This window comes from Lissotriton vulgaris, chromosome 11, assembly GCF_964263255.1.
Source record: "Lissotriton vulgaris chromosome 11, aLisVul1.2, whole genome shotgun sequence".
Lineage (NCBI taxonomy): Eukaryota > Metazoa > Chordata > Amphibia > Caudata > Salamandridae > Lissotriton > Lissotriton vulgaris.
The window spans coordinates 823,037,674-823,063,287 of record NC_141699.1 but is presented as its reverse complement, the minus strand read 5'-3'; the positions used below and the strand labels follow the sequence as shown (position 1 = coordinate 823,063,287).

Below are 25,614 nucleotides of genomic sequence, written 5' to 3'. Positions count from 1 at the left end.
AAATCGAGGTCTGGGGGGCCGGATCTTACCCCTGCTTAGAGCGCTCAGCCGCTGCACGCTGTTGATGATCAGGCCGCCTCCGCGTTCTCCAGACGATCGGCGAGTCGGCGGTCTGCCATGTTGTCAGGCGAGCCGCGGTTCTCCACAATCGCCTCAAATTAACTCTTCTGCCACGACGGGAATGCGATTCTCTCCATACCCGTGGATGCACCTTGCCTTCCCACGCACGTGGAACCATTTAGAAGGCTAGTTGGCGGGGCCGTGGCGGGGATAGATCACATTGTTGATGATCGCCCGGCGGAGCTGCGATTCACACAGCCATTCCGCTGTGCGCCCCCTAGCGCCTCCAGTATTAGGTACCTCAGCAGTGTCTTTTCCTCCAGTGTCCTCCAGTGTCTGCAGCCAAGAATTGCCTTTCCCTACAGGCTACAGGCTCACAGGCTAACAGGCTACCGAGCCCTCCAGCGTCGTCCACCGTGAATCGTCCACCCTACGTGGCTCAGTAATCCCTGGGAACGTGTTTTTAGGCATTAGGGCCACGTTTTCCTTTCCCCCCCGTGCCTGCTGCCATCCACGGGGTCCTTCGTTGGCAGGGAACGCGAAAGACGCAAGCCGCGAGAGAGGTGGGAGCGCGCCTGCGCGTTAGATCCGTTCGTCCCGTTCGTGCACCTCACTGCAGCGGTGCGTCCTGGGAATTGAGTGTGTGCGGCAGCAGGGAAAAGAGAATTCCACGATCGATCAGTCAATGTTTGGCAAACAATATACAACATTATCCCTTATACTGTAAACATACTCAGTTTGCAAATCACGTTGCTGTGTTCTGTTTCCATTTAATGCATATGTTTCTTTTGTTTTACAAGTATTAAAGTGTAACTCATCTACATTAAAATATTAGTTTGACCGTGCCATTGTTTGTTACTTCAGTCTGAAATATAAACATTTGCTTGCACAGGGAATGCAGTTCTTAGATCTTGAATTTGGCAGACGGACACTCCGTCAGAAATGGGACGGATATTCCATTCGACTTTCTACGTGTGTATTAGATTATACTGCACTTGTAATATAGTAGACAGGATACCCGCCACGTTTCTGACAGAGTACCCGTACGTGGAAATATTTGGATTTGAATGCTTCAAACAAGCAATGTTTTGCTTGAAGGAAGCCTTCAACAAACAGTATTCAACAACCTTTGCTCATAATGTTTAATTTGGGAAGGTGGCGAGACTACAGCATGCATGGTTCAACTGGGACAACAATACGTCACACTGACTCTGTCAATCAATCAATCAAAAAAGCTTTATTCTGTACATTACACATGACCATAACAGCATTCTAATAACAATAATAAAAAACATATTACTTGCACATCCTCACAATTATTTACAAACATACAGTCCATTTTTAGTTAATAGTCCAAGTAAATCAATATACTAAAAGTTCATTTAAAATCTTTTTAAAACTTCTTGAAGGTGCGTATAGTGCGTTCAAATCAATGTATCATACATTTGGGATAAAATGCATTTTAACTCCAACTTCAATCATCATGATATTCATAAGTTAATGTCTCTAAATAGGAGGTCTTTCTTTTCTTAATAGACAGTTGTGTAAAGTTGCAAGCAGCAGTCATGATTTTATTATTCTCCAAGCCACAGATAACATTAAAAGCTTGTTTATAATAGTAAAATGGATTTGCTAAAAAAAAAGTGGTTTCAAAATAAGTTTACAAATGTCCCTATAAAAATTACAAAATAATAAAAAAATGCAACGTGGATAGAGGATATTTTCCGTCACATGGGCAATTTGGTGAAATATGGTACCTTTTCCTGGACTTAGGGAATGCAACTAGATAGTGTAGAGTACCGAGTCTTAATCTTGTTAAGATGAACCTATGTTGGGTATTTCTTACTTTAATAAGATAGGGTTGAATGCCCATAAAGAGTGGGCGCTCATAGTAAGAGATGATACTTTGTTTCATACTTGATTCACCATCCCTTACCAAATCTATTGCGGTGATAAGCCTTGTTTCCAAATCTTTTTTACTATACTCTTGTATAGACATTGTTTCTTTATGCTCTAGGGTTATTTTGTAGCTTTTTAATAGAGTTTGAATATATTCAAGCCACAGTACTTTCCTACTATTATCTAGAGCCAAACAATCCAATATTAAAACCTGGGGAAACCTCGCTTCTTCTCTCGTCCATATCCCATGCCATAGGGTAAGACCGGCTATTCTTATAAAATCACAAATGTAGGGGACAGGCAATTCTCTGTGGGCTAGACAATTAGATGTAGAGCTTGGAACTGCTAGCAAAGGTTTTAAAAAAATGTGTTCTATTATTTCAAGGGTTACAGTATTGGCTCTTCCCCATAGAGCCTGCACCATAGCAGGCAGTTGTAATAGCCTTGTTTCTATATAGGGTGAGCATTTCCCTTATGGGTTTATTTCCTATTTTTGTAGAAAATCTAAATATATCCTCTATTGTTCATATACATTCTAAATTTGATAGATAATAATGCAACCCCATGTACCATTTCCATTAAAAAGTAGGCCCAAATACGTGAAACCTGAGACTCTATCAATGACGGTGCCTCTCACATGATGCTTTTCAATCCTTGTTCCGTTTTTACCACAGGTAATGATGAAAGTGTTTGTTAAATTCAGTTTTACATCCTTTTCAGTCATGAAATGAGCGAATTTTTCTATCAAACATTTGCTGTCCTTGAAATAAGGACGGCATCTTCTGCATAAAGAAGTACTGGGGTGGGGCGAGCGCCTCCCCTTGGGGCATCAGCCGTTAGGTTCTGCAGAAAAGAGTCAACATTATTTATATATAATGAAAATAGAAGTGGAGCTAAGACACACCCCTGTCTTATCCCACACGTTACCCTAAAGTCCTGCATACACTCTCCCTTTATACCAAATCAGACTCTGGATAGTAGAAAGGTATAAATCTGGGGCAAGTAAATAACAATATCTTTGGGGGTGTCTAACTCAACCAGTGTTTGCCACAGTTTATTATGATATACCAGGTCGAAAGCACTGCTGAGATCAACAAAGCAAAGGTGTAGGGACCCTCCCTTTTCTAGGGTATATTTTCCCACCAAAAGATTCAAGTTTACACATTGTTTTATTGTTCCAAAACCTCTCCTACAACCATATTGGGCCTCTGCTAGTATGTTGTTCTCAGAGACCCAGTTTTCTAATCTTCCCAGCAGAACTCTTCCCATCAATTTGGAGGTAGAATCAAGGAGAGATATGGGACGATAGCACTTAGCATTCCCTCTGTCCCCTTTTTTGAATATGGGAACTATTATACTTTCAACCCAAGATATGGGTAGCATTCCATGAAAGGTTGCGTTAAAAAAATTCAATAGAATAGGTGACCAGAATTAGATATCGTACTTAAAGACATCGATTGAGACCCCATCGGGTCCGGAGGCTTTACCACTAGCACTTTTATTAAGTGCCCCTTTAATTTCTTCTAAGGTTAGCCGGGGTAACCCAACAAGCTCAACTGATATAAAGTTACTTTTTTCCTTTTGCATAACTATGGCACCCTCTGGGTAGGAAATACTTTCAAAATTCGTTATCCATTCCTCCAATGGAACTAAAGCATCTATTGTTACCACTGAAACATCTCTAAAAAAAGGATAGTTAATGGTTTTCCAAAATAGGGTTGTATTACAAGTTGTTGCAGCTTGTATTCATTTATCCCAGGCCTCTTCTTGGATCTCAATTTTCCTAAGGTTCAGGCATTTAATATACTTTCTCCTTTCGTTGCTCATTTCGGAATTAATCCTGGGTTTTGTATTTAACGTGATTTTTTGTTCCTTATTTAACCTTGAACATTCCTGATTAAACCATCTAGGTTCCTACACTTTGTTCTTTTCTTTTCTTTTTAAATCGTCCGCTATTTAGGTAATAATATTAGAAAAGGCTCTAATAATATCCAAATTAAAAGATGAACTATCTAGGCAGGTATCAATGTCATGCTGTTTTTTCCCAGTAAGATTTTCCATAAACAAAGAAGGGTTTACACCTGACCATTTTATTGAGACTCCGTTGATACCTTGGGTCTCAATGTTAATATCAGCTGCCTTCCTTTTTTTAATCTGAGACATACTAAGCTTCAAAGTCAATGTTAAGGGGTGGTGATCACTAAAAAGGCTTACACATATTGTGAGAGATTCCACTAGATCCCTACAATGTTCTGAGACAATAAAATGGTCTATGGTTGAAGACGATCTAACACCTACAAATGTCTGGATGGGTGACTATCCATCAAAATCATTTAATTCCAAAATTACCAAATTAAATTTATGAATAGCAATATTAATGGCTTCACCATAAATGTCATGGGAAAAGTGGGAGATTCGGTCTCCATAGTAATCAAGATAGCCACATTGTTCTCCTGCTATAACTTCACATTTTTCGATATTAAAGTCACCGGCCCAGATAAGCAAATAGCCACCACCCATCCCTTTTAGGAAACCATCCAAATCCTCTTCTAGAGAATTAACTACCTTGGATCTTGTATTATCAAAAATTTTATTATAGAAATTAATTTCAACAAAGGACTGTTTCCCCTTCAACTTTAAAATAATTGATAAAATTGTGTCGCAATGTATAATTTTTTTTAAATGAGGGGAGAGGATACTGGAATTGCAGCTGCTAAACCACCTTTTGCAAGGCCCATTCTAGATCGAGTGGCACGTGTACATATAGTTTGATAGCCATATATAAAAAATGAATCAGGATGCCATGTTTCTTGGAACAAAATTAGGCTTCAACAAACAGTATTCAACAACCTTTGCTCATAATGTTTAATTTGGGAAGGTTGTGAGACTACAGCAGGCACGGTCCAACTTTGACATATGAATACGTCACACTGACTCTGTCATTTCTGAACAGTCTGAGTGTCTTTCTTAATTTAAGTGATTACATCTCAATATCCAACGTTGGAATTTGCCCTGCTTATGAGCACCCACCTCTAATTGTGATCCCACACATTGATAAATATCTCCACGGAGTGTGGAGACTGTGACTTATGTCATGACTATAGACAGACCACTATCTTTTATCTAGATAGGCCTTCTCTTTTAACCTTTTAAAAAGTAATATGCCAATGCAAGTGCGATTCTGAATAATCTGGTACTCTCATTTGTGCGGCACCTCAACCACTAATATCCATTTTTCGTTATTACTACTGTTGCTGAAAAGGCATACAGATTGACACCAAGTGCACATCATATGTATCAATACATCCATCAGTAGCATCAGAGTGGTGGACCTAAAAGCTCCAATCTCCGCCTTGCTGCTGTGAGTGGGTGTGTGGCTTCGAAGCCACAGTGCCATGCAAATCCAAGGACAATCCCCAGATCCAAATCCCAATTCCGATTTAAAATATGGTGTCCACATTTGTGGCCATAAGCCAATATTATAACAATTTACCTCTGCTATGGAATGTTTATAGGTTGGAAGAAAATACCACCATATTTTTGTGACACCCCATAGTAATTTTTGCTGGCCTTAGCCTAGCTTCTTTCAATGTGGCTGTGATAATTTACTGTCTATCTGTAAATACGAGTATATGTATTATTTTAACATTTCAGCTTGGCCCCATTGATATTCCAAGATTTTTTCCACTAGCCCCAACCTGAACCAGCCCAATTGTGGAGTGGTCCAACCAAGCAGCAACATTTGTCTGAGAACTCTTTAGAAGAAATATCCTATTATGATAGAGGTTATCAGGTTGTACAGAATGGACACAGGGACATCGTGTTGCTTGACAGGCTTCACTTCAAACAATCTGGGTACAGTTGTACACCAAGGTACATATGTAAAGGAGTTTTTGTCATTTTGCCCAACCGCAAAGCCTTACCTGATTTGGCAAGAGTGACTGGTGGAACCAGGAGATGGGGGATATTCCATACAGTGACGTCACACAGTGGGCACTAATCTCACACACTCAGGATGTCACATGAACGGATGCCATGCGCTACTTTATTTAAGGGTAAAGAATAGAGATCTCTGCTCACAAGGCAAGTGTATCCTGACAAGCACCCAAATCTATGCTTATATTCACTTCTTAACATTTTTTAGAGAGTAACATTCACACCGTAAATAATAGAATGTTGGGAATTTCCCAGTCACCTAGTTTCCGCCAATGGTGGACTCTGCTAACACAGCTAAATGCAGACCAGAGATCTCCATATATAGAGTGCGGGGTGGGATGGCGAGGTGGCATGCCAGAAACAAACTTGTTTGTTACTGCTTGGTTTTGCCATTGCAATGGGAACCACTGGTGGAGAGGTGCAGGTAGCATGCATATCTTGATAGAACTCAGGTGCTCCCTCGGAAGCAAATTGTTTTTCTACTCATCTATTTAGATGACCTAAGATTATTGTTGTTTTAGTTCTTTTTCCCCATCTAATCCTTTTCGGATTTAGGAATCATTATATTCATCCTATCCTTCTGCACCTAGGACCCTTGAATAGGCATGTCTCTGCTGTTGTGCTGATTTATTTAAGACACCTTTAAATGATTAACATTTGGTGCTTCAAAGATTGCCAATTCGTTTGAGTAAGATGGCTTCCTGGGGCTCCCTTCCAGATCAGCACTAGTCTCATAACGCATTGGAATCTCTATACTTTGTGCACCTTAGCTGCAAATGTTAAAACCACCATCCTGTCCTTTTCGAGTACTGGATTTGCCATTCAATTCAAAAACTTTATTTCGGCTAAAAGCCATAAAAGTGCATAAAAACTCACGTTTCAATAAAATTTCCAGTATCACAGTATCATTTCTTTACATTTTAGTGGCAAATTAATACATCTGGAAAGAAGGAATTTGCTAAAAGAGAAACCCCTATTGCATCACCACACAATTACAATACCATAATAAAAATAGCACTACAAATATAAATAGATAAAAAGCCAGAATAAAAAGTGCCAAAACAGCACGAATATTATCACAATGTAAAATAAACGGATTGGAGAGTTTATATACATAGACCATGTTTCTTCCTAATCAAATAAACTTTGACTAAATACCTGCTCAAAGTAAATACCACCAGCCTCGAGGTGTTTGAGGCGAATATACGTTCCGCTACAATAAGTTGTCTTATCCCCAAGTTTTTACATAGTGGTTTAATCCATTTGGACCTGGCAGACTTATATGCAGTACAAAAGAAAAACGCATGACTAGTAGTTTCAATTGCCTCCTGGTTACACAAAGTGCAAAGAGTACAGTCTGGTTTGTTCCTCCATCTGCTAGTTATTGAGTTAATTTGTAATATTCCATATCTAAATTTCAAAAACAAAGTTTTTGTCAGTGGAGGCTGTATTTCATCCGTTAATTGTTCAAAGCAGGGAGTGCCCTTAATTAACATGAATTTTTGTGTAAGAATACCGGTGTTTGGGTCAAGCGATCTTTCGTTATTCACAAAAGCCCAGTATATATTTTTAAGCTGCTGTTTACAATTTGGAGTCATAGCTGAAGGATTATTCCAGAAGTGGGCTATCCCCAGTTTAATGCACCAAGAACAAATGTGGTTTAACCATTTAATTTCATTAAGGGAATTCATACTCATAATTTCCACTAACCCATTTTTATAACTGGACAACTCAGGCGTAGTCCACAGTCTGACCCAATACATGAGCGGTCTTAAAGTTGCATGTGCATCTGTACGCTTGAGGTCAATATCTAAAAATATTGGGAGAAGTGGAGTTCTATTAGGAATTCTAAGTAAGCGACGTACAAAGTTATTTTCTTCTCTCTCAAAATTCTTACTGGAATAAGGTCCCCAGATTTCTGCACCGTAAAGCGCCGCAGATTGTGCTTTTGACTTAAATACCTCTAAGGCTGGTGATATTGCCTTTGAGAAACTCCCCCCTTGGATTTTCAGGATGGGAAGTGAGTTTTGTTTAAGAGACAGTCTGCTCTTTTCCAACTGGCCCTTCCAAGTCATTTTACTGTCAATCGTTATGCCTAGATAACTGAAACTATCCACATACTCCAATTTTTCATTGTGTAGTGTTAGGTTCTTTTTGAAGGACTTTTGTGGGTTCAGGGCCATGTATTTGGTTTTCGAAGAATTTATTTCTAGCCCCTTTTCATCACAATATTTGTTAAATTGGTTAACCAGATTTTGCAAGCCCTTTGGGGTTTGAGAGATAAGTATCGTGTCGTCAGTGAACAATAGCGCAGTGACCACCTCCTTTCCTAGTTTAGGGGAATCGTGGTTGCAGTTAGATAGGTATGAGGGGATATCATTTACATAGAGGGAGAAGAGTGTGGGGGCCAGCACGCATCCTTGCCGTACCCCCCTACAAACTGGAATAGCCTTTGTTACCGCCCCATTACTTCCCCAACGAACTTTGGCATAATTATCTACATGTAACCTGATAAGTTCTCTTAAGAGTTCCGAAGGGACTCCCATTGCCCCCAGAGTGTACCACATTAGATCACGAGGGACCAGATCAAAAGCTGCCCGTAGATCCATAAATGCTACATACAGTGTGCCCTTCCTTATATTTAGGTATTTCCAACATATACACATGAATCTAAACACTTGGTCTACTGTGCTTGTCTTAATTCTGAACCCGGCCTGGTACTCGGACAGAATTTTACCCTCCTCCATCCATTCTATTAATCGGTTTAAAATATGTCTGGCAAAATTTTTTTGTAAAATATCAATTAAACTGATTGGCCTGTAATTGGCAGGATTATAACGGTCCCCTTTTTAAAAATAGTAACAATTTCGGCCCCCTTCCAGGTATCAGGGATTGGTGTTCCTGCCACTATGGAATTGCAAAGAAAATTTATGTAAGGGCACCATACCTCCGTGTCGTGTTTAAAAAGATCCCCTGGGATTTTATCTGGCCCTGGAGCTTTCCCAGCCTTAACTGACTAAATTGCCACCAATGTCTCTTCCTGGCTGAACCAAAGCGTCCCTAGCTCTAATGCTGCATCTAGCTCCTCTGGGCCTTTAGGTATGATCATTTCTTTAGATAGATAGAGGTTTGCAAAATGATCGCACCAGGTGTTTTCATCTAGGTAGGGATCATTTAGAGATTTCTCAGATTTTTTAGGCTTGGAGAACAAGCTCCAGAAAGTGCAATGATCCCTCTCCCTAGATGCTTTGAGAAGATCCTCCCAAATAGAATCATCCCATTCTTGTTTGGCCGCTGGCATGAGAGTTTTGTACTTCTCTCTAGCATTTCTTATACCTTGTGGATCTTTAGACCTAACAGCATGGAATAAATTTGTTTTTGCTAGCCGGCATTCACTGTTATACCAGGGGTTCCCTGACTCACTGTGTTTGTTTTTGTTTGCTTTGTCTTTCCTATAGAACTTACACAGGAGGGGTGACAAAGAGTTTACCAGCCGATAGTGCATGTCAAGAACTTCCTGGGACCCTGGGCTGGAGTGACTATAATGGCTAATAGTATTGGAAAAAGCATTATAAATGCTTTCCATCAATTCATCTTTAGCCAAAATGTAAGGCCACTTGATTGCCCGCCTATTATTTGAGATATGGATTTCTCCCTCATCCATTGCTAGATCAGTTGAACCAGTTGGTTCTAAAAAACTTCCAGGGTCTAGCGATAAGCATAATGGATAATGGTCGCTCTCGGTTCTACATTCTATATTAAAGTCCAAGAGCAAGTGCCATAAATTAATAGAAACCATTATGAAATCTATCAAGGATTTTGAGTCACCCCTATTAAAAGTATGAGACGGTGGTTGATCTGACTTGAAGCGGCCATTACATGCCCTCAGATCATGTGTCATAGACAACTGTACAATTTGAATAGCTGCCACTGAGCTCTTCACTGGACCGAAACTATCTAATACTGGAATATCGTTTGCTGCATCCTGATCTTCAAAGAGGTTTTCCAGGCCCATGATGGGTTCAAAACGGCAGTTGAAATCTCCACCTATGAGGATCCCAGAATCTGTCTCCAATGTTTCGAGGTAAAGGCCCAGTTGTTCCAGGGCCTGGGATTCCTGGTTTAGGGGTTTGGGTCTACTGTACACGTTGATGATAAAGAGCTCCCCCAGTCTCTGTGATGTCATTTTAATACCTAAAAGATCTTGTGAAGGAAGAGCAAGAGGAGATACCTCTACTTTCAAGGTTGTACGTACCCAAATGGTTAATCCCCCAGAGGGTCTACCTCTTTTAGAGGAGAGTGCTCCACAGTGGAAGGTTTTATAGCCTAACCTGTGGATGGTATCTAAAGCCCAAGTCTCTTGTAACAGGATGATGTCGTACTCCTCCATATAACTGCACCAGACATCGTCCTGTAAATTCTTACACACCCCTGCAATATTCCATGAGATTAGTTTTAAGGCTCTTAAGACTGGTAGCGGTGGCTCTTTCCCCGATCCAATAGCGGGCAACTCGTTAATCAGTAAATTCTCTTTTTCAACATTACTAATGGGCAGCGATATACAAGTTCCAGCTTTGGGGGTGGTGGTTATAGTGAGTTCAGGGCTGCTAGATTGAATGTTGTTATCTTTATGTATCTTTTTGTTATCCATTAAAGGGTAGGAGAGAGAAACCTCAGGCAATTGGTCTCGGACAGAACATACAGGGGTCTGGTACCAAGAGCTAATACTAGCCCAAGGAAAAGGAGGAACGCCATGTCAATAGCCCCACCATTGGCCATTTGCATTCAAGTCCCAGTTGGAGCCCTGTGGGGCAAGTGGCGGGAAATCAAAGAAAGTAGGAAAAGAAGAGATGAACCCCTTAGATCTTACAGCTTGGTAAGGCAGATCTCTATACCCTGTAATTTTTTCCTTTGGATAAAAATAGCTTAGATCTCGGGTACCAATTACTGACTTTGTCCCCTGTGGTTCCTGTCTATATACTAACTCAGCTACTGAAGGGTGTTTAAAATTAACCAAAATACAATCACCATTTATATCCTTGGATCTAGTTCCCACCCAGCTCACCCTCCTGACATGAATCACTTGACAGTCAATGGAGGGATGAAGGGGTCTGTTTTCTCTTAGCCAGTATAAGGTTTTATTTTTGAGATCATTATATGATTCGCTACGATCATCTTTTAGTGGCGGGACCCCGGTTAAAACAACCAAATATGGTTGACACCCGGGTGGGAGATCCGCGGTTGGTGTTGTTTTAGGCTTGTTATCTCTTACAGCAGCGTTTATAGGGGCAGGTATCGCGTTTACAGGTTCGCTAAGTGTTTGTGCGTTATTCCTGGGCTTATCTTTAGTGGGTGACGATACCTCTGATAATGCAGGATCCCTTCCACCCCCCCGCCTATCATGCACCTCTCTGTTTGGTATAATACTTGTACTCACAGTGGGGACCAACTCCCTGGCTTTTTTGGGGCATTCAGATTGTCCATTCGGCCTGCTTTTTGCGGCAGGTATGCCAGATGTATCTTCTATTACTCCCTTTCTAGAACATAATATTATGTCTTTATTATTTGGTAGCCCAGTTCCCAGTTCTGCTGGTGATCCATCCTCTCTAAGTTTTGAATGTAATTTCACCAGCTTTTTTATTGCACAGAAATTATCTAAGGAGACCTGCTCAAATTTATCTAACCTTAGTACTAGCCCATCTAGTCTTTCAACCACTGGGGACAAGATGGCGGATACCATCTGCTTTATTTGTGCAATAAGAGGAGATTCCGGTATCAGGCCCGAGGTCATAGAAGACGTGTGGGGATGCCTTGTCACATTTTCAGGTTCTATTTCGATATCACTGTGTAATGGCCTACCTCCCAACTGAGCCGTTATTCCTCTTTGTACAGTCCCCCTTCCATTACTAGGCCTACCCACTTTGGTGAAATTTTTCTTTAGCCTTTTGTGAGTTTTCGAGCGAAGATCACTATGTGGTGAAATAGCGTGCTTCCTTTTAGTGGCCTCTGGGGGTAGTGGTACAGTTGGATTATCCTCAGTTATTGGGGTGACAACAACAGGTGTATCAGAATTTTCCTCATGAATGGTTATAAGGGGTAACTCAGGGACAGAAACTCTGTGCAGTGCATTTATCTCAATGGGGACTGGGATAGTACTAGTATCTCCATTTGCAGCCTTCACCATGTTGGAAAGGTTATCGAGGCTTGATCTTAGCTCGTTAATCCTTGCTTGTTGAGTACTATTGGAATCGTTCTCAAGCAGGATAGGGGGTTCAATAGTTTTTGGCGAAGGGGCTAAAGCAAGAGGACCCAGTGAGGAGCGTTTCTGGCCAAAGGATTCGCGAGACAGCCTCCGTTCTGCAAGGGCTATCTCCTTTTCGATCACCGAACAAGCTCTGGTTATGAACTGGTCCATTGTCCCTAACACGTGGCCCCCCCCCCTCTGAGAGATTTACCCGAACGTGTGGACATTAGTGACTTAGTAGCTGATAAACAATAGTGACAATATATGAATCGTCAGCAATTAAAGTATGATTTTGAGCAATAGTCACCAAAACGTAGGTCTCAGAGACGGGGCCCGGCCCGGCCTCTTCTGGCCCCTGATGGCCACAGATGGTCCCGCCCTTTTCCCGGGCTTCTCCCGGCCTGCTCCCGCCTGCTCCCGCTAGGCGGGTATGAATTGCTCATTATATGAAGAAGCAACCCCCTCTTCAGAGAGAAAATATGAACTCTCTGCCTTTCATAACTGTCCTTGGGGGCAGATTTACGTTAACTGGCGCATCCCCAGGGATGCGCCAGTTGATGTGCGCCACAGCTCCGCCACCCATGGTGCAAGGCAGGGAAGATGCGTGACGCATCTTTCGGCGTACGGGTGGCGCATTGCTGGAGTCATGTCGCAAGTGCAACATGACTCCTGCAATGCACAGGGGCCACCCCTACATTGCATGGTGCATCACCCTTACGCCTGCTTCAAGCAGGTGTAAGGAATTGACGTACAAAGTGACTCATTGAAATCTTGTAGATTTCACTGAGTCACTTTCCGGGGGCGTTCCTGCGACGGAACGCCTCCCCCTGCACCGGAACGCCTACATGAAACCTGACGCAGGTTTCATGTGGCGCTGGGCCTTACACCGTGAGGCATCTCCATAGATGCGCCACGTTGTAAATGCCTCGTAGGGATGCACCTCGTTTACGCCACCTTGCGTGACACAACAGCGGCGTGAACATGGCGCAAGGGCCTCATAAATCTGCCCCCTTGTATGTTTTCATATCTACTTCATACTTACTAGCGTTCTGAGTGGCAAGGTAATTAAGGACAAAATGGAGGTCATTTCATCGTTGCTTATGTGCAATCCTGCAAAATTCCATCAGAAAGTGAGAAAACACATCAACAATCTTTTTCCTGCAAATCCTGAACACAAGTTGCAGAAAAGACAATGATGCCCCTTACTAATCTCTTGTAGACTCATCCAAACTCTGTAGAAAATTCCTTGCTCAAACCCTTTGACAGGTGAGTGAAATATTCACCATTGCAATACCACAATGTCCTTCGCCCACTGTCATGGAGATGGTCCATACTATACTACCTTTTTGGCCAAGATGCGACGTGCCCCAGTGGTCAAGAAGGGAGTTGATGTGTGGATGGATGGATGGGTTTTTATATAGCGCAATATCACCGCCAGGTCTCAAAGCGCTTTGCATTGGGAACCCGTCCTGGTTTTTCCCTGTGAGATAGCCCCTACTTGGTATCCCCAAGGTGAAAGCCAGGCATCCCGCCGCGGGGGGCCGTTGTGGAGATTAAGCAAGCTATTGCCCAGAGTTGCAGAGTGTGAACCTGTGATTCGAGTAGGCACCGAAGCGAGAATTACCGAGTCCGTGGACATTTTGGGCTCAAGTTCCTGCCGCGTCGGGAATTGAACCCTGGTCCCGGGCCTGATCTCAGCGTCCGGGTCTGCCTCCTCTAACCAGTGAGCCACACTTCTCCATGTGTGTGTGGGAAGCCTCAACATCTGCTGCAGCCTATTTAAGATGAGACCCAAGGAAATAGATTTAGAATGATAGCTGTGTTATGGGCCCTTCACACAAGTTTCGCATAGGCTACAGTGATCCTGGTCCGAGTTTACATTGGATTTCATTGAAATGCTGTTAAAGACCCCTTTCTGTGGGTATCCCAAGCAAACAGACTAGGGCTACACCTGGCTTCATAGCACCTGTGCTGGTGGGTGAATAGTGGCCATTGTTTAGTTGTATATTTGTACATGTGCTTCCTAAATACCCTTTCACTATCCTTTGTTCCTGAAAACTATAGGAAATACTATACACACTTTGACCTACTGTTCAAAATGTTATTTTCTCCTGCTTCCCGTGAAGTTTCTTCTCTGTGTTAACCCATATATAACTAAACTGTGAAGTGCATGTTTCCTCCAACCCAACAACTATCTAGACATAAAGACATTGCTTAAGCTGTGGAAAAGTTCTATCATTTCCTGCAACAGAAGTTCAGCAATATCTCCCTGTACTTCACTGTATTTCAATTATAGTGGTTTTCTTGTAGCAAATTAAAGCGCCACATTGCCCTTTCCCAAAGTACCTGGTTCTAGGATGGCCCTACTTCGTTCCTCCTTTCCTTTTTTCTGTCCACGACCATTCTTGTCTGTGTGCTATCTGTATCGCTCTAACAGCTCAATAACTTGCTTTTTTTGCTTCTTTTTTCTTGATGATCTACACTTTGAACCTTCAGCTGTGCTTGAAATGTCACACACGGCGCTATTTCTCCAACATCTCTCCCTCCTTCAATTTGTGAGCCACCCTCCTCCTGTCACCACTTTAGCTCCTCCTGCTATTGAGTCAAAATTTTAAGTCCTACCACACTTCTTTTATCTCCCGTCTTCTTACACACATTAAGCTTTCCCAAGACACCACATCGCATGGTGCCTTCTCTTCTACTTCCTTTCGTACCTACTCCTATTACCATTAGTAATTTGCCACCACCTCTCCCTCTTGACCTTACTTTCTTCTGTATTTTCTCCCTCTCCTCTGTGATAGTCGGTAATTCCTTTCAAAAGTTTTACTCTTCTCTACCATTTCCCATTTCACCAAGCTTCCTTTTCCATCTCTTTCCATTATTCCCCCCCGCAAGCACTTCCTGGCTTTGCATCTTGCTTTACGTTAGCCTCAGCCACCTTGACTACTTTCCCCATCCCTCTGTACCAGTGCCTTTTCTTCCCCTTTGACTTTACCTCACTTCACCCTTGTGCCGCAACTTCTTCACATTCAGAGTCACTCATGATCTCAACCCGGATGTAATCCACTGTATTTAGATTAATTGATTCCTTCTCACCAACCAACCCTCTCTCTGGTCCCTGCTCTTTTCTTCTCCATTTTGTAGCTCCTTCTCAAACAGCTGCCCAGTGATTAGATATTTAACCCATCATGTTGGTAATCTTTGTCCTCAGTCCTTGACTTTCACAACCAGTGACTCTTTTGCCACTTTGTCCCCCCCTTACCTCATAGTTTGCTCAGCAGAGCCTCCCCAATCAGTAGACCTACTCACTATGCTAAGTTTTCTATGGGTGACTCAAGGTGAACTTCACCATGGTGACCCCTCCAATTCACTGACCCCAATTCACTGAATCAACCACCCAGGTCTCTGATAAGACCAGCTCTCAGCCAAACCTGCTCATTAGTTAGTGTGTGGATGCCTAAATGCACCATGACAATACCACACATGGCCTCTACCCAGCAAGTTGAAGCAGTGCACTGGAATACGTCCACATAGCGTCCATCTTACCCTTTGTTGCTGGAAGATAGCCTGTATTATTCTCCCATAGAAGGCACCTCTACTCTATGACCCATCAATATCTGTAAGGCTGGTTGTTTCTTCTTTTAAGATGGGTAAATTGCTTTTAAAAATCCTTGATTAATCATGACCGTTCAGTGAACGCATAAGTGATATATGTTGTTATTGCAGGGTCTGAGCACAAAGGAAGAAAAGTCCAGAAAGACTCACTGGTGTTACAACGGAATAAAGGTAAATGGTGACAATTGAAAAATAAGAAGTTATTCTCCATGATTTGGAACTCTGGTGCTAATATATATCTATATATATATATATATATATCTATATATATATATATATATATATATATATATATATATATATATATATATATATATATATATTTGCTAAACCTTTGAAACATAGTTGCCCTAGTAGATTCATTATGCACAGCCGTAGAAAACTGTTGGGGCTTCACCATACCAACAACTTGACATGAAGCCATATGTCCTCCTCCTAACACAATTGCTACTGCTGACTTGAAACAAAATATATTGCATTTCATGCTGTTGACTAATCAGGCTGTTCAATCACTTTCCGACCCTCCATCTCTGCTCAGAGATTATCAAATCAAATATTTATTTATTGTTTTAGACCTCTTCATAGATCCACAATATAAAATTACAATAAGTACAGATGATGACATTATTCATAAACTTGACATCTTTTTAAACAGTGGTAAAAAAGTTTAAAACAATTTAAACAATTTGCTGGATCGGTTTTAACTGTGGGTAACTCTATTACAACAAAAATTGCCCGCAGCCAGCTGAATTGCAGGCACTTTTATTTTGTTGTCCTGGCCTATTTTCTATCCCAGTCAGACACTGGGCCACCATAGGCCTGTAGTCAGTGCCCTACTTCATAGCCTGCGTTTTAAGTCATTATATGGGCCCCTGTCCACATACATTAAATACTAGCAGAATCTGGCGTGTCAACAAGGAACGCACTTTTCTAACCACTGTCTTTTTTTCAAAGTTAATGCAAGGATTCACCATGAGGATGAGACGGCGAGTGACACATCCCAACATATACAAGGTAAAATGCAGCACAATACCCAGATATTCTGATGGTGAGGAATGCATTTATATGTTCTTTTTTGGTCTGACTTTTGGGAACTTTGGCACAGAGCAATTGCTTGAATAATGAAATTTGGTTTAGAAAAAATGAGCTGCTTAATAAAGCAAACCAGGCCTGCAAATATTACATTACCTGTTGATGGAACTGGATGTTTAACTGTATGTACATCCACCAATCACAACCCGCCTCTGTCCAGACCAGTGCTGTCTTGTGGTCGGACACAGGGACTGGTGGCAACGGGAAGGTCAGTTTGTGAATAATGCATCTATTCGATTCCAACATAACCAGCTCACTGGCCAGTGACAACGAACCCCCTACTTACTGTTCCTTTCACAATTAAGCTACCTCGCCTTATTGCCACAGCATCACTTCTCAGCAACTCTACCGCAGCATCTCAGTGCATTAACTCTTCTCAATAGTGCTCTTCTGGTGGTAGTATATTGGCAGTCATAACTGATCCCATTATAAGCATGCAATCCTTTGTAGGAAATCCCATCTGTGCCTGGTGGACCTCCACATGATTTTTCTCTTTGAATTTCTTCATTTTAACCACTGCTTGATCTGAAGCCTGTGGATCAGGTTTCTTATCAGGCATACCTAATTTAAATGTCGTTTTCCTTCTCTTCCACTGCATCTTTTTATAAGAGTCCTGGCTTGATATATCACTTTCGCCTTCGATTTACCCAGCAATTAATAATCGTTACTAAATAGACTATTCACCTACAAGATCAGCACCTTTCAATCGCCTGTGCTGGGGTTACCGAAGGCGTTTTGAAATTGTGTAACATCCTTTTACCTGATGGTCATAGATGGTTTCGAAAAGTTCGATTACCTTTACATTTTCCTCATTTCCCATGCTCAGGAAAAAACAGATTATGCAATTGCCCTTTATTGGCTTAGCCTATGATTTTAGATTCATGCTGTTCATCCTTAACTTCAAATTGCCTTGGAGCCTGGTTACCGAAAAGTAGTATATGGAAGAAAACACTGCTGCTGCTGGAAGAGAACCGACACGAGAACCCAAATTCTTTGAAAAGCTTTACAATTTTGTTGTTGGAAATGACCTTCTTTTGCGTGCTCTTTCACCAGATATTTTTGCCTTCACTGTCTTTGTTGGCCCTAGAACTCTGTGTACCTTACCCCTGCTAATCAGGAGTAAAGTGTTTGTGCTCCCCTTTCAAAATGAAATAATTGGAGTGCACATGATCGGCACAATTAATTTACCTTAAATTCCCCAGTTTATGGTACCAATCGTACCCAGAGCTTGGTAGGTAAATGTCACAGTGGGAGGCATCACTCATTGTGCCACCCTCTGCAGCTAAAGTACAAACCTGATCCCGGGCCTCCCATTATAGCAGTTTAAAACTGCAAATCCGACTTTTCAAATTAAATCCTTTTTGACAGGCCTAAACCTTCCTTCTGAATATTAATAAATGTCCCCAAAGGTTGGCATAGGGCAGGGAGTATGATATTTAAAAGTAGGACTTGTGGGGGGCGTGATCTGGCCGCAAGAGGAGACGGACGCTTAGTTCCGGAGCTCCACGCTGTCTGGAGCCTTGGACGGAATCTGCAACTCATTTAGCCGTAAATAAATTGCAAGAACTTTAATTTTGGATGTTGGATGATGCACTGATACTGACTCAGCAATTCCGGCAACGCGGGAAGCCTCCTGTCATGCCCTTCTGCCCTGTTGTGTTCGGAAGTGGCTGAAGAACACTCGGAAGATGCAGCCATCTTGGAGGCAAGTATCTCTTTCCGCTGGCCCCAAGTATCACGAAAAACAAGGAAATGCCTGGAGTCAAGCGAAGTGCTGCGGCATCATTCAAGTAAAGTCGTCCGGCCTTGCGCTGCCTTTGTGCGTAATGCGCTATTCCTACACATAAGAGCACATGAGGAGATGTTGTGCTACTTGCTACCGCCCTGTGCTGACTGCCAAGTGGAAAAATATATATTTTTGAAGGGTCACTAGTCTCCAGGATGCTTCATTTCCCTACTGCATAATTTGGTGAAGTGAGAAAAAACACTGTTGCAGTCAGTGGTCGAAGTGGGGAAAAAAAAGTAGGGGAACTGTGGGTGGAGAATCAGAGGGCAGGAATAACCCATGGACTGGGTCAGTGGGCGGAGTCAGAGGTGGTGCCAGAAAGAGCAAAATATCCAATTTTTTTGTATTTGTTTGGTAATTCACTGATCATTTACAACTTATTACATGATTTAATTCAACCAAGTGAAGATTGCAAACTTAGTTTGGTGTGCATGAAAATCCTGCATTGCCAATCCCTGGTGAGTTGCACTACTATTGCTGAAACAAAGCCAACTGAGGTACCACCAGGCCCGGACTGGTAAGTCCGGGCACCGGGCAATCCCCCGGTAGGCTGGAGGGGGTGGGGGCCGGTTTTGTGCCAGGGGGCCGGTTTTGTGCCAGGCAAGTGACCGACCCGAGTAAGTTGAGTAGGGGCTACATCTGCTGCATAATTAATGGTATGCTGGCAGTATTCGATGTATAATTTATTAATTAAATGCACCTGCTGCTGCTCAGGCAGATCCATGCAGCGCGCAGATGTCTCCTCCACCAGGGCCGGCCCCCGCGTCTGCGCGCGGGCGGCAAGCCGAGGTGTAGTTCACCCCTTAGAGTGGGGTCTGGAATCTCTGGATGTTGAGCATGCGCATTGCTAGGGGCCGGGCTCGCCCAATATGCATGTGTGAGGTCAAGGAGGCAGGCATCTCGGGATCTCAGAGGCAGTGAGAGACGAGTCGATGACAGAGAAAAGGAGCGAGGCACCGCACACAATTTAATTATTTATCGGCCCCCTGTCTGCAGGTGAGTCTAGTCAGGACCGTCCAGGCGTTTAAATTGCAATGCATGCTGTGTAATCCCTGATTCATGGGGCAGGGCACTGTCTGAGCTTGGGCGCGTCGCCATCGCAACTGGGTCGGATTCGAAATTAAAAGCAAAAGGCCTGGTTAGGGCCGTGGTCGGGACAGGCAGGGCAGAGCTGCTTATTAATAACAACATGTGGTATTGTATGGCTGGGGATATCAAGGCAATGCAGGTACAAGGCAAGTTTATTGAATCACTAACCGGACCAATTGTGCAAGTACAGCCGTCCACGGCTAATAGACTCTCATCAAAGTTCAGTTCAAAACATCTAAACTTTGAGACTGATACAAATTCTATTTCACCAATTTGAATGGTCTCATTTTCTTTCCTCAATTAATCTGAGCCCAATTTTAATCGCACTTCTCATGTCCACATCCAGCCTAGTTCGTCACAAATACAACTTATACCATATCATGAAAGACCAGCTGCACAGTCACATTGAAGTAAACGACTCATTCGATGACTTCATCCTGTCTTTTCTTACCACAAAACTGCAACGTTTTATAAATTCTCTTCATTATACTGTTTATCTACTTGAGTGTTAATTGACCTTTCTGGCGAATTTTAAACAAACCTTTAAGCCTCTCATTGTGCTCGACTCTGCCTTTTTGGGCATCCAGATATTATAATAGGAGGATTTTATGCAGGAAAAAAACATCAAATTGATTGAGTATCACCAGATTGAGAAGTGCTGTCGCAGCCACCAGAACCCATGGCATCCAGTTGAAAACCTCTTTTGAGATTCGAACTAGAGGGTATCCTCGAGATGAAGTTGAAAATTCCATGATAGCACAGAGACGGAAAAAAAGTGGTATCGGCAAATGCGTAATCTTCTCTCATAATTTTGGGAGGAAATATGTTAATTTTAATTTTTGCTGTTCAAATAGATCAAACGTGGCCCCAAGGTCATTGGAGCACTTTACATGAGTTTTAGATACTACAAATTATTTTCTTTAGGCACATGAAGTTGAGGTGCCCAGAATCTCGATGTTAGGTCGAGGCCAGGATTTGAAAATTGCTCCCCATAGTCTGCAGCTCTGTCGCTAGCCCACATCTACTACATTTATTCCAGGTTGTTTCCTGCTGTATATATGGCAGAAGCCTTTTTACTCACTTTATTTAACATAGGTGTTCCAAACCATGCATTTAAGTTTCAAGTTCCCCCATCACAAATTAGCTCATACCTGCAGGTATATTACAGACCGTGTTTACAGCACTCACACGCTCTTCTTTGACATCAGGAACATGACGATGGAAGACATACAGGTCGGTTAAAAAAAAAATCTACCTGTTATGGAAACATGGCTGCAGCTCTTTGAGGTGGAAGTATGGCTTAGCTTGGAAAGGTTTGTAATAAATCCGTGCTGAATTGATCAAAATTCAGAAAAATCAATAAATGACATCCTGGTTAACGGGGTCAAGCTAAGACTTTGTACCCCAAGCCACAAATGCAAAAAAAGAAAGTAAAAGACCATGAAATAGTGGACCGTTTGAAGATCCACAAAACCCTGTCATTTCAATGTAAATGCTGATAGAATTCTGAGAAGTACAGATGTTGCCTCGATATACTTTATAATAGTTTTCCTTTACCAAATTATAAACACAGGAGGTTGTAGAATTATCTTTTTAAATGTCCCTGTAATTGCATTACTATCCAGATAATTGCTCATAATCACTAATGCAATGATATGCAATTTGGAAACATCAAAGAGTATTAACACTGCCAACACCAAAACCCAAAGTGGAACATGGGATAAGCCCCACCCCCTTCATTTGAAGGGAAGCTTCATGTTACTTTGATTTCATCTACTGTTTTCTTATGACGTTTTGTATTGTGGGGACGAGCATGTGTATATACAAAATTTACAAGTAGGATTTCTGCATCATAATTTTCTGCTAAGCTCTATTCCAACAAAAAGATTGTGTGGTTTATTATGAATGTATGGTTTTCATATGTACATTTAGCACAGTTTGTGATGATGAATAGGATTGCGGCACCACCGTTCACATTGAGTGGCTACATTATTTCTCTTATTCCACCCAACAAAGACAAAAGGATGCACTATGATACAGGTTGGATGTACACGCATATTTGAAACATAGCTTTCAAAGATGAGTGGTGTTATAGAACAGCACTTTATCTTGAGATGCACATTTTTGTGCTTAACTTTAAAAAGGATAACATATTATTTTAGTGGTTTATGGATTAATTCATATTATGAATGTATATTTGTGTGACTGTCGCACCTCACAATGACGAAGGAACTATTGTCTTTTCTGATCACGCCTAATGATGATGAACTTCTGTGGTTTATCATGAAGTTATTCTTTTGTGTGTGGGACAGGCTCTTGTTTAATTCTGAATGAGCATTAGCAATCAAGCCCATTCATCAAACCTGTGTTCGCTGCACTATTACTTAAAATGAACTATTCATATTATACTTACGCAATTAACTATATTGTTTATTTCTGTTTTATGAATGAGGAAAGGCTATACTAGCAGCACACATTGTTAACTTAGATTAATTATTATTTGCTTATGAAGTATTTGGTATTTCTGTGTTTTTTTTGTTCCAAAGACTGCCATCCCTAGTGAGTCGCTTTTTCCCTCAGTTTTAGTAGTTTTGCCTGTTTCTTAAAGAATTTTATTTTTAAGTGGATACTTAAAAACATGGTTTAACTGCTTTTCCATGTTTAGTTCTGCAATAAATTGTACGGTTCAACCTTAGGCCCATCAATATGGGCAAGTGATCTTCGTACTTCGTACAATGCTTTGAAAGTTGATACAATTGAATATGTAATGAAACATGTGCTGTAAAATTCATCATTTTGGTCTGTTTTTTCCCAAAATTTTCTTGGGGGGCAACCCCCCCAAGCCCCCGTTTGCTGCGCTTGCTCGCTATGCCCGGGACGGGGGCTGGTCTGGGAAAAGTTGCCAGGGCTGCTTTCAGTTCCCAGTCCGGCCCTGGGTACCACTGGGTGAGGCAGACTGACTTCAAGGGCCCTGTGACCTCAGTGACCAAGTCACTGTCACTCTGGGGTGTGTTGCTTCGTACGCTTGCCCACAAGACTGGAGGTGAACTTCAGCATAGATTGTGGTAGACAGGCCTTCAACGATAACCCACACTTGCGACTGCTAGGGCCCACCTTCTGGTGCCCAGACACCCGGCCTTCTACAGTCTAGCTGGGCCTTCTAAGGTCTAGCATGGGAATGTGTTCCCTCAGGAGAGTGGTTTGGTGGAGTGGTCATGAAGGCTGAACTTGGTTCCCCAGACCCAAATTACGGCAGCTCTGGCCATAGTACCACATCCTCTCCCACACTGAACACCATACCACCCCACTGAGAGTAACTCGTACTGTCTTCAACTATAACCCAGTGTGTTGCGCTATAAACACATGGATGTGGCTAAATTCAAATTATGCACTAGACAAGTAATATGCTGACTGGAAAACAAAGTAATAACAACTTGGGAAAATCAATTACTCATAGAGAATGCAAGATTAAGTAAAACATGTGAAATATAAGCAGGAACAACGTGGTCTTAACAGGGTGCAACAAGGAGAAATGCTTTATTTCTCCTTGCTTTTGCTGTTTTCATGTGTGCTGCACAAATAAAAACAGCAAAACCCCATGCATGGTAGTTTATGTACAATAAGGTGTCCCTTCCTGCACAGAAGTCATTTAAAAAATGACGAGTTGCAACTTCCATTTGTGCTGCACAATGCAGCACAAATAGAAGTTACAAATCGCCATTTAAGATTGTTTATGTGCAGGAATGACAACATTCCTACACACATAAACAATCATTCCGCCGCAACACAGGCACCGATGCACTATGGTGCAAGGGTGCCTGCGTTGGCGATAGGCAGCTGAAATTATCACCAGTGCAGGGAGAAACGCAGGGCTGCATTGTATTGTTGTAAATACGGTGCAACCCTACATTTCAGAAGTAGCAGAGCGCGGCGTTAAGCCAAGAAGGCTAACGCTGCGCTCTGTCACTTCCTTGTAAATATGCCCTGTTTAAAGAAAGACAACAAAATAAAAGTGGTGCTTTACTGGCAAACTCTGTAAAGGGGCCTTAATGTGTTTTGGTGTGATTAAAACCATCTGGCCACTTTGCGACCACTCTGACTTGCTTTTATTAGTTATTTTTAGTATTTTTAACCAATTTTCTCTCCGCCCTGAGGCTGCCCTTTGGAACTAAAACATGTCAGAAAAAGACATTGTGGCATGCTCTGTCACTCACTATTTCTTCTCTGTTAGGTCTATTTTTATGTAAATTGGAATTAGTAAGGCTATTGGATCCCTTCATGTTCTAGGTCTGAACTCAGTTGTGCCTTTTTGAACTCCATCAGTCTTCGTGCTCCTGTGCCCTTGGTACCTGCAGTTAATCTTCAGCCTACAAATAAAGAGCTACAAAATTATTTGTGAGAAGCGTCTTCAATTCATTACAGACATTTGCAGCAAAAGGGTTTTTTTCTTTCATTTTTTGGATCCATTTCACAGGTTAACAAATAAAGGGAAGAAAGCGTAAGAGAGCTGTTTCTTAAAGTCACGGTTTTCAGCAACAGAAAAGGAGCCACACAGAAAGAGAGGCAATAAGAGGAAGAAGTGAGAGAGATGGGAGCAGCTGCCAGCGTCAGCGGACACTGTCCTTGTCTTCCCTGGACAAGAAGGAAGAGAGACCGAGTCCTTTTTAGGGCTCGCTGGTACTGCATCCGAAGAATGCGTCCAGCAGGAGCCTTTTAGTTGCCTGACTCGAGGGAATGGGGACAAGCGTGTGTTACTAGCTTTTCTCCTGGATTTGGGTGCGCGAACGCGCACGTCGGCTCCGTCCACGCGTGCGCACACAGCCAGCCACCACACAGACTGAAACACACGCGCGCTTCCCCCTACCAGTCATCGTCTCTTTCTACACACGCACGCATGCATACATACACACACAGACACACGCGCACAGACACAGGCACACACGCGCACAGACATAGACACACTCGCACGCACACACACACTCGCGCACACACACACGCGCGCACACCCCACCCCACTCACCGAGTTCTTTTCGTGTGTTCCTCTCTCCCTCGGCAGGCAGCGGGTCATCCTCAGCAGCAGGCGGGGCTCTCCACGAGCACGGGAGCCCCGCTAGCTGACACGCAAATCTTCCGGCTGACGGGCACAGGAGCGCTTCAGCACAGGAGCGCGGGGTAGGCTCCCCTCTGCTTCCTGTCTTTTTGCGGCCCCGCCCCCGTCCCAACACAGGTTGCCTGGCTTCCTGTTCAAGCCGGGCTGCAGCGGTCAATTTTTATTGGTCTCGACAGCCATTCAGTCTTATGAGTTCATATAATCATTGACCCACACTTGAGAATTTCCCCAGCGTTGTCTTTTTTTCAGTAAAATAGTCACGCCAGACGCTGCAGGGAAGCGGAGCGGAGATTGTTCAATGGAATCTTCATAGTCTTCGTCTCCTCCCCCCAGCCCCCACATCCCCCGAAAACGTATGTTCCCAATGGTGGTGTTGGACGGTCTTGGCGTAAAATGCATTTAATTATACACCCTCCTCCAAAAACGCACAGTTAGAATACTAAGTTGAATGCACTTTTGAGACGGTCACGAGCCGCAGTTCCTTTGTGTTACTTGATGTTTGGATGCTCTTCCTGTTGAAGGCTTGGTGGATGAATGGAGGCGGCTGTAAAGATCATAAATGCATTTCCTCTTTCGGGTGCTGTGTGCGCAAAAACTATCGAGGAAGGTGTTTGAGGTCCCGGGATCGCATCGAAAGTGGTTGTGACACTTGTAAGATAGAAGGTCCGTAGAAGATACGTTGGTTTCTGAGCACGCACAGAGCTGGTAAGAAATGGCAAAACCCTTACATGTCTTATTAACATTCTAGGCATGATTTTTTTTTCAATGAGGGGGTTGAATTTT

At 42.5% G+C, this 25,614-nt stretch overlaps 1 protein-coding gene across 1 annotated transcript in view; it reads left to right on the top strand.

The window, feature by feature from the left end:
- Positions 1-25,614, top strand: part of LOC147683539 (kyphoscoliosis peptidase-like) — a 462,798-nt gene that overhangs the window by 186,058 nt on the left and 251,126 nt on the right. The window contains exons 5-6 of the mRNA XM_086943931.1: positions 15,866-15,925; positions 16,709-16,768. Of these exons, the coding sequence (XP_086800057.1) occupies positions 15,866-15,925; positions 16,709-16,768 (120 nt within the window). The remainder of the gene's footprint in view (positions 1-15,865; positions 15,926-16,708; positions 16,769-25,614) is intronic.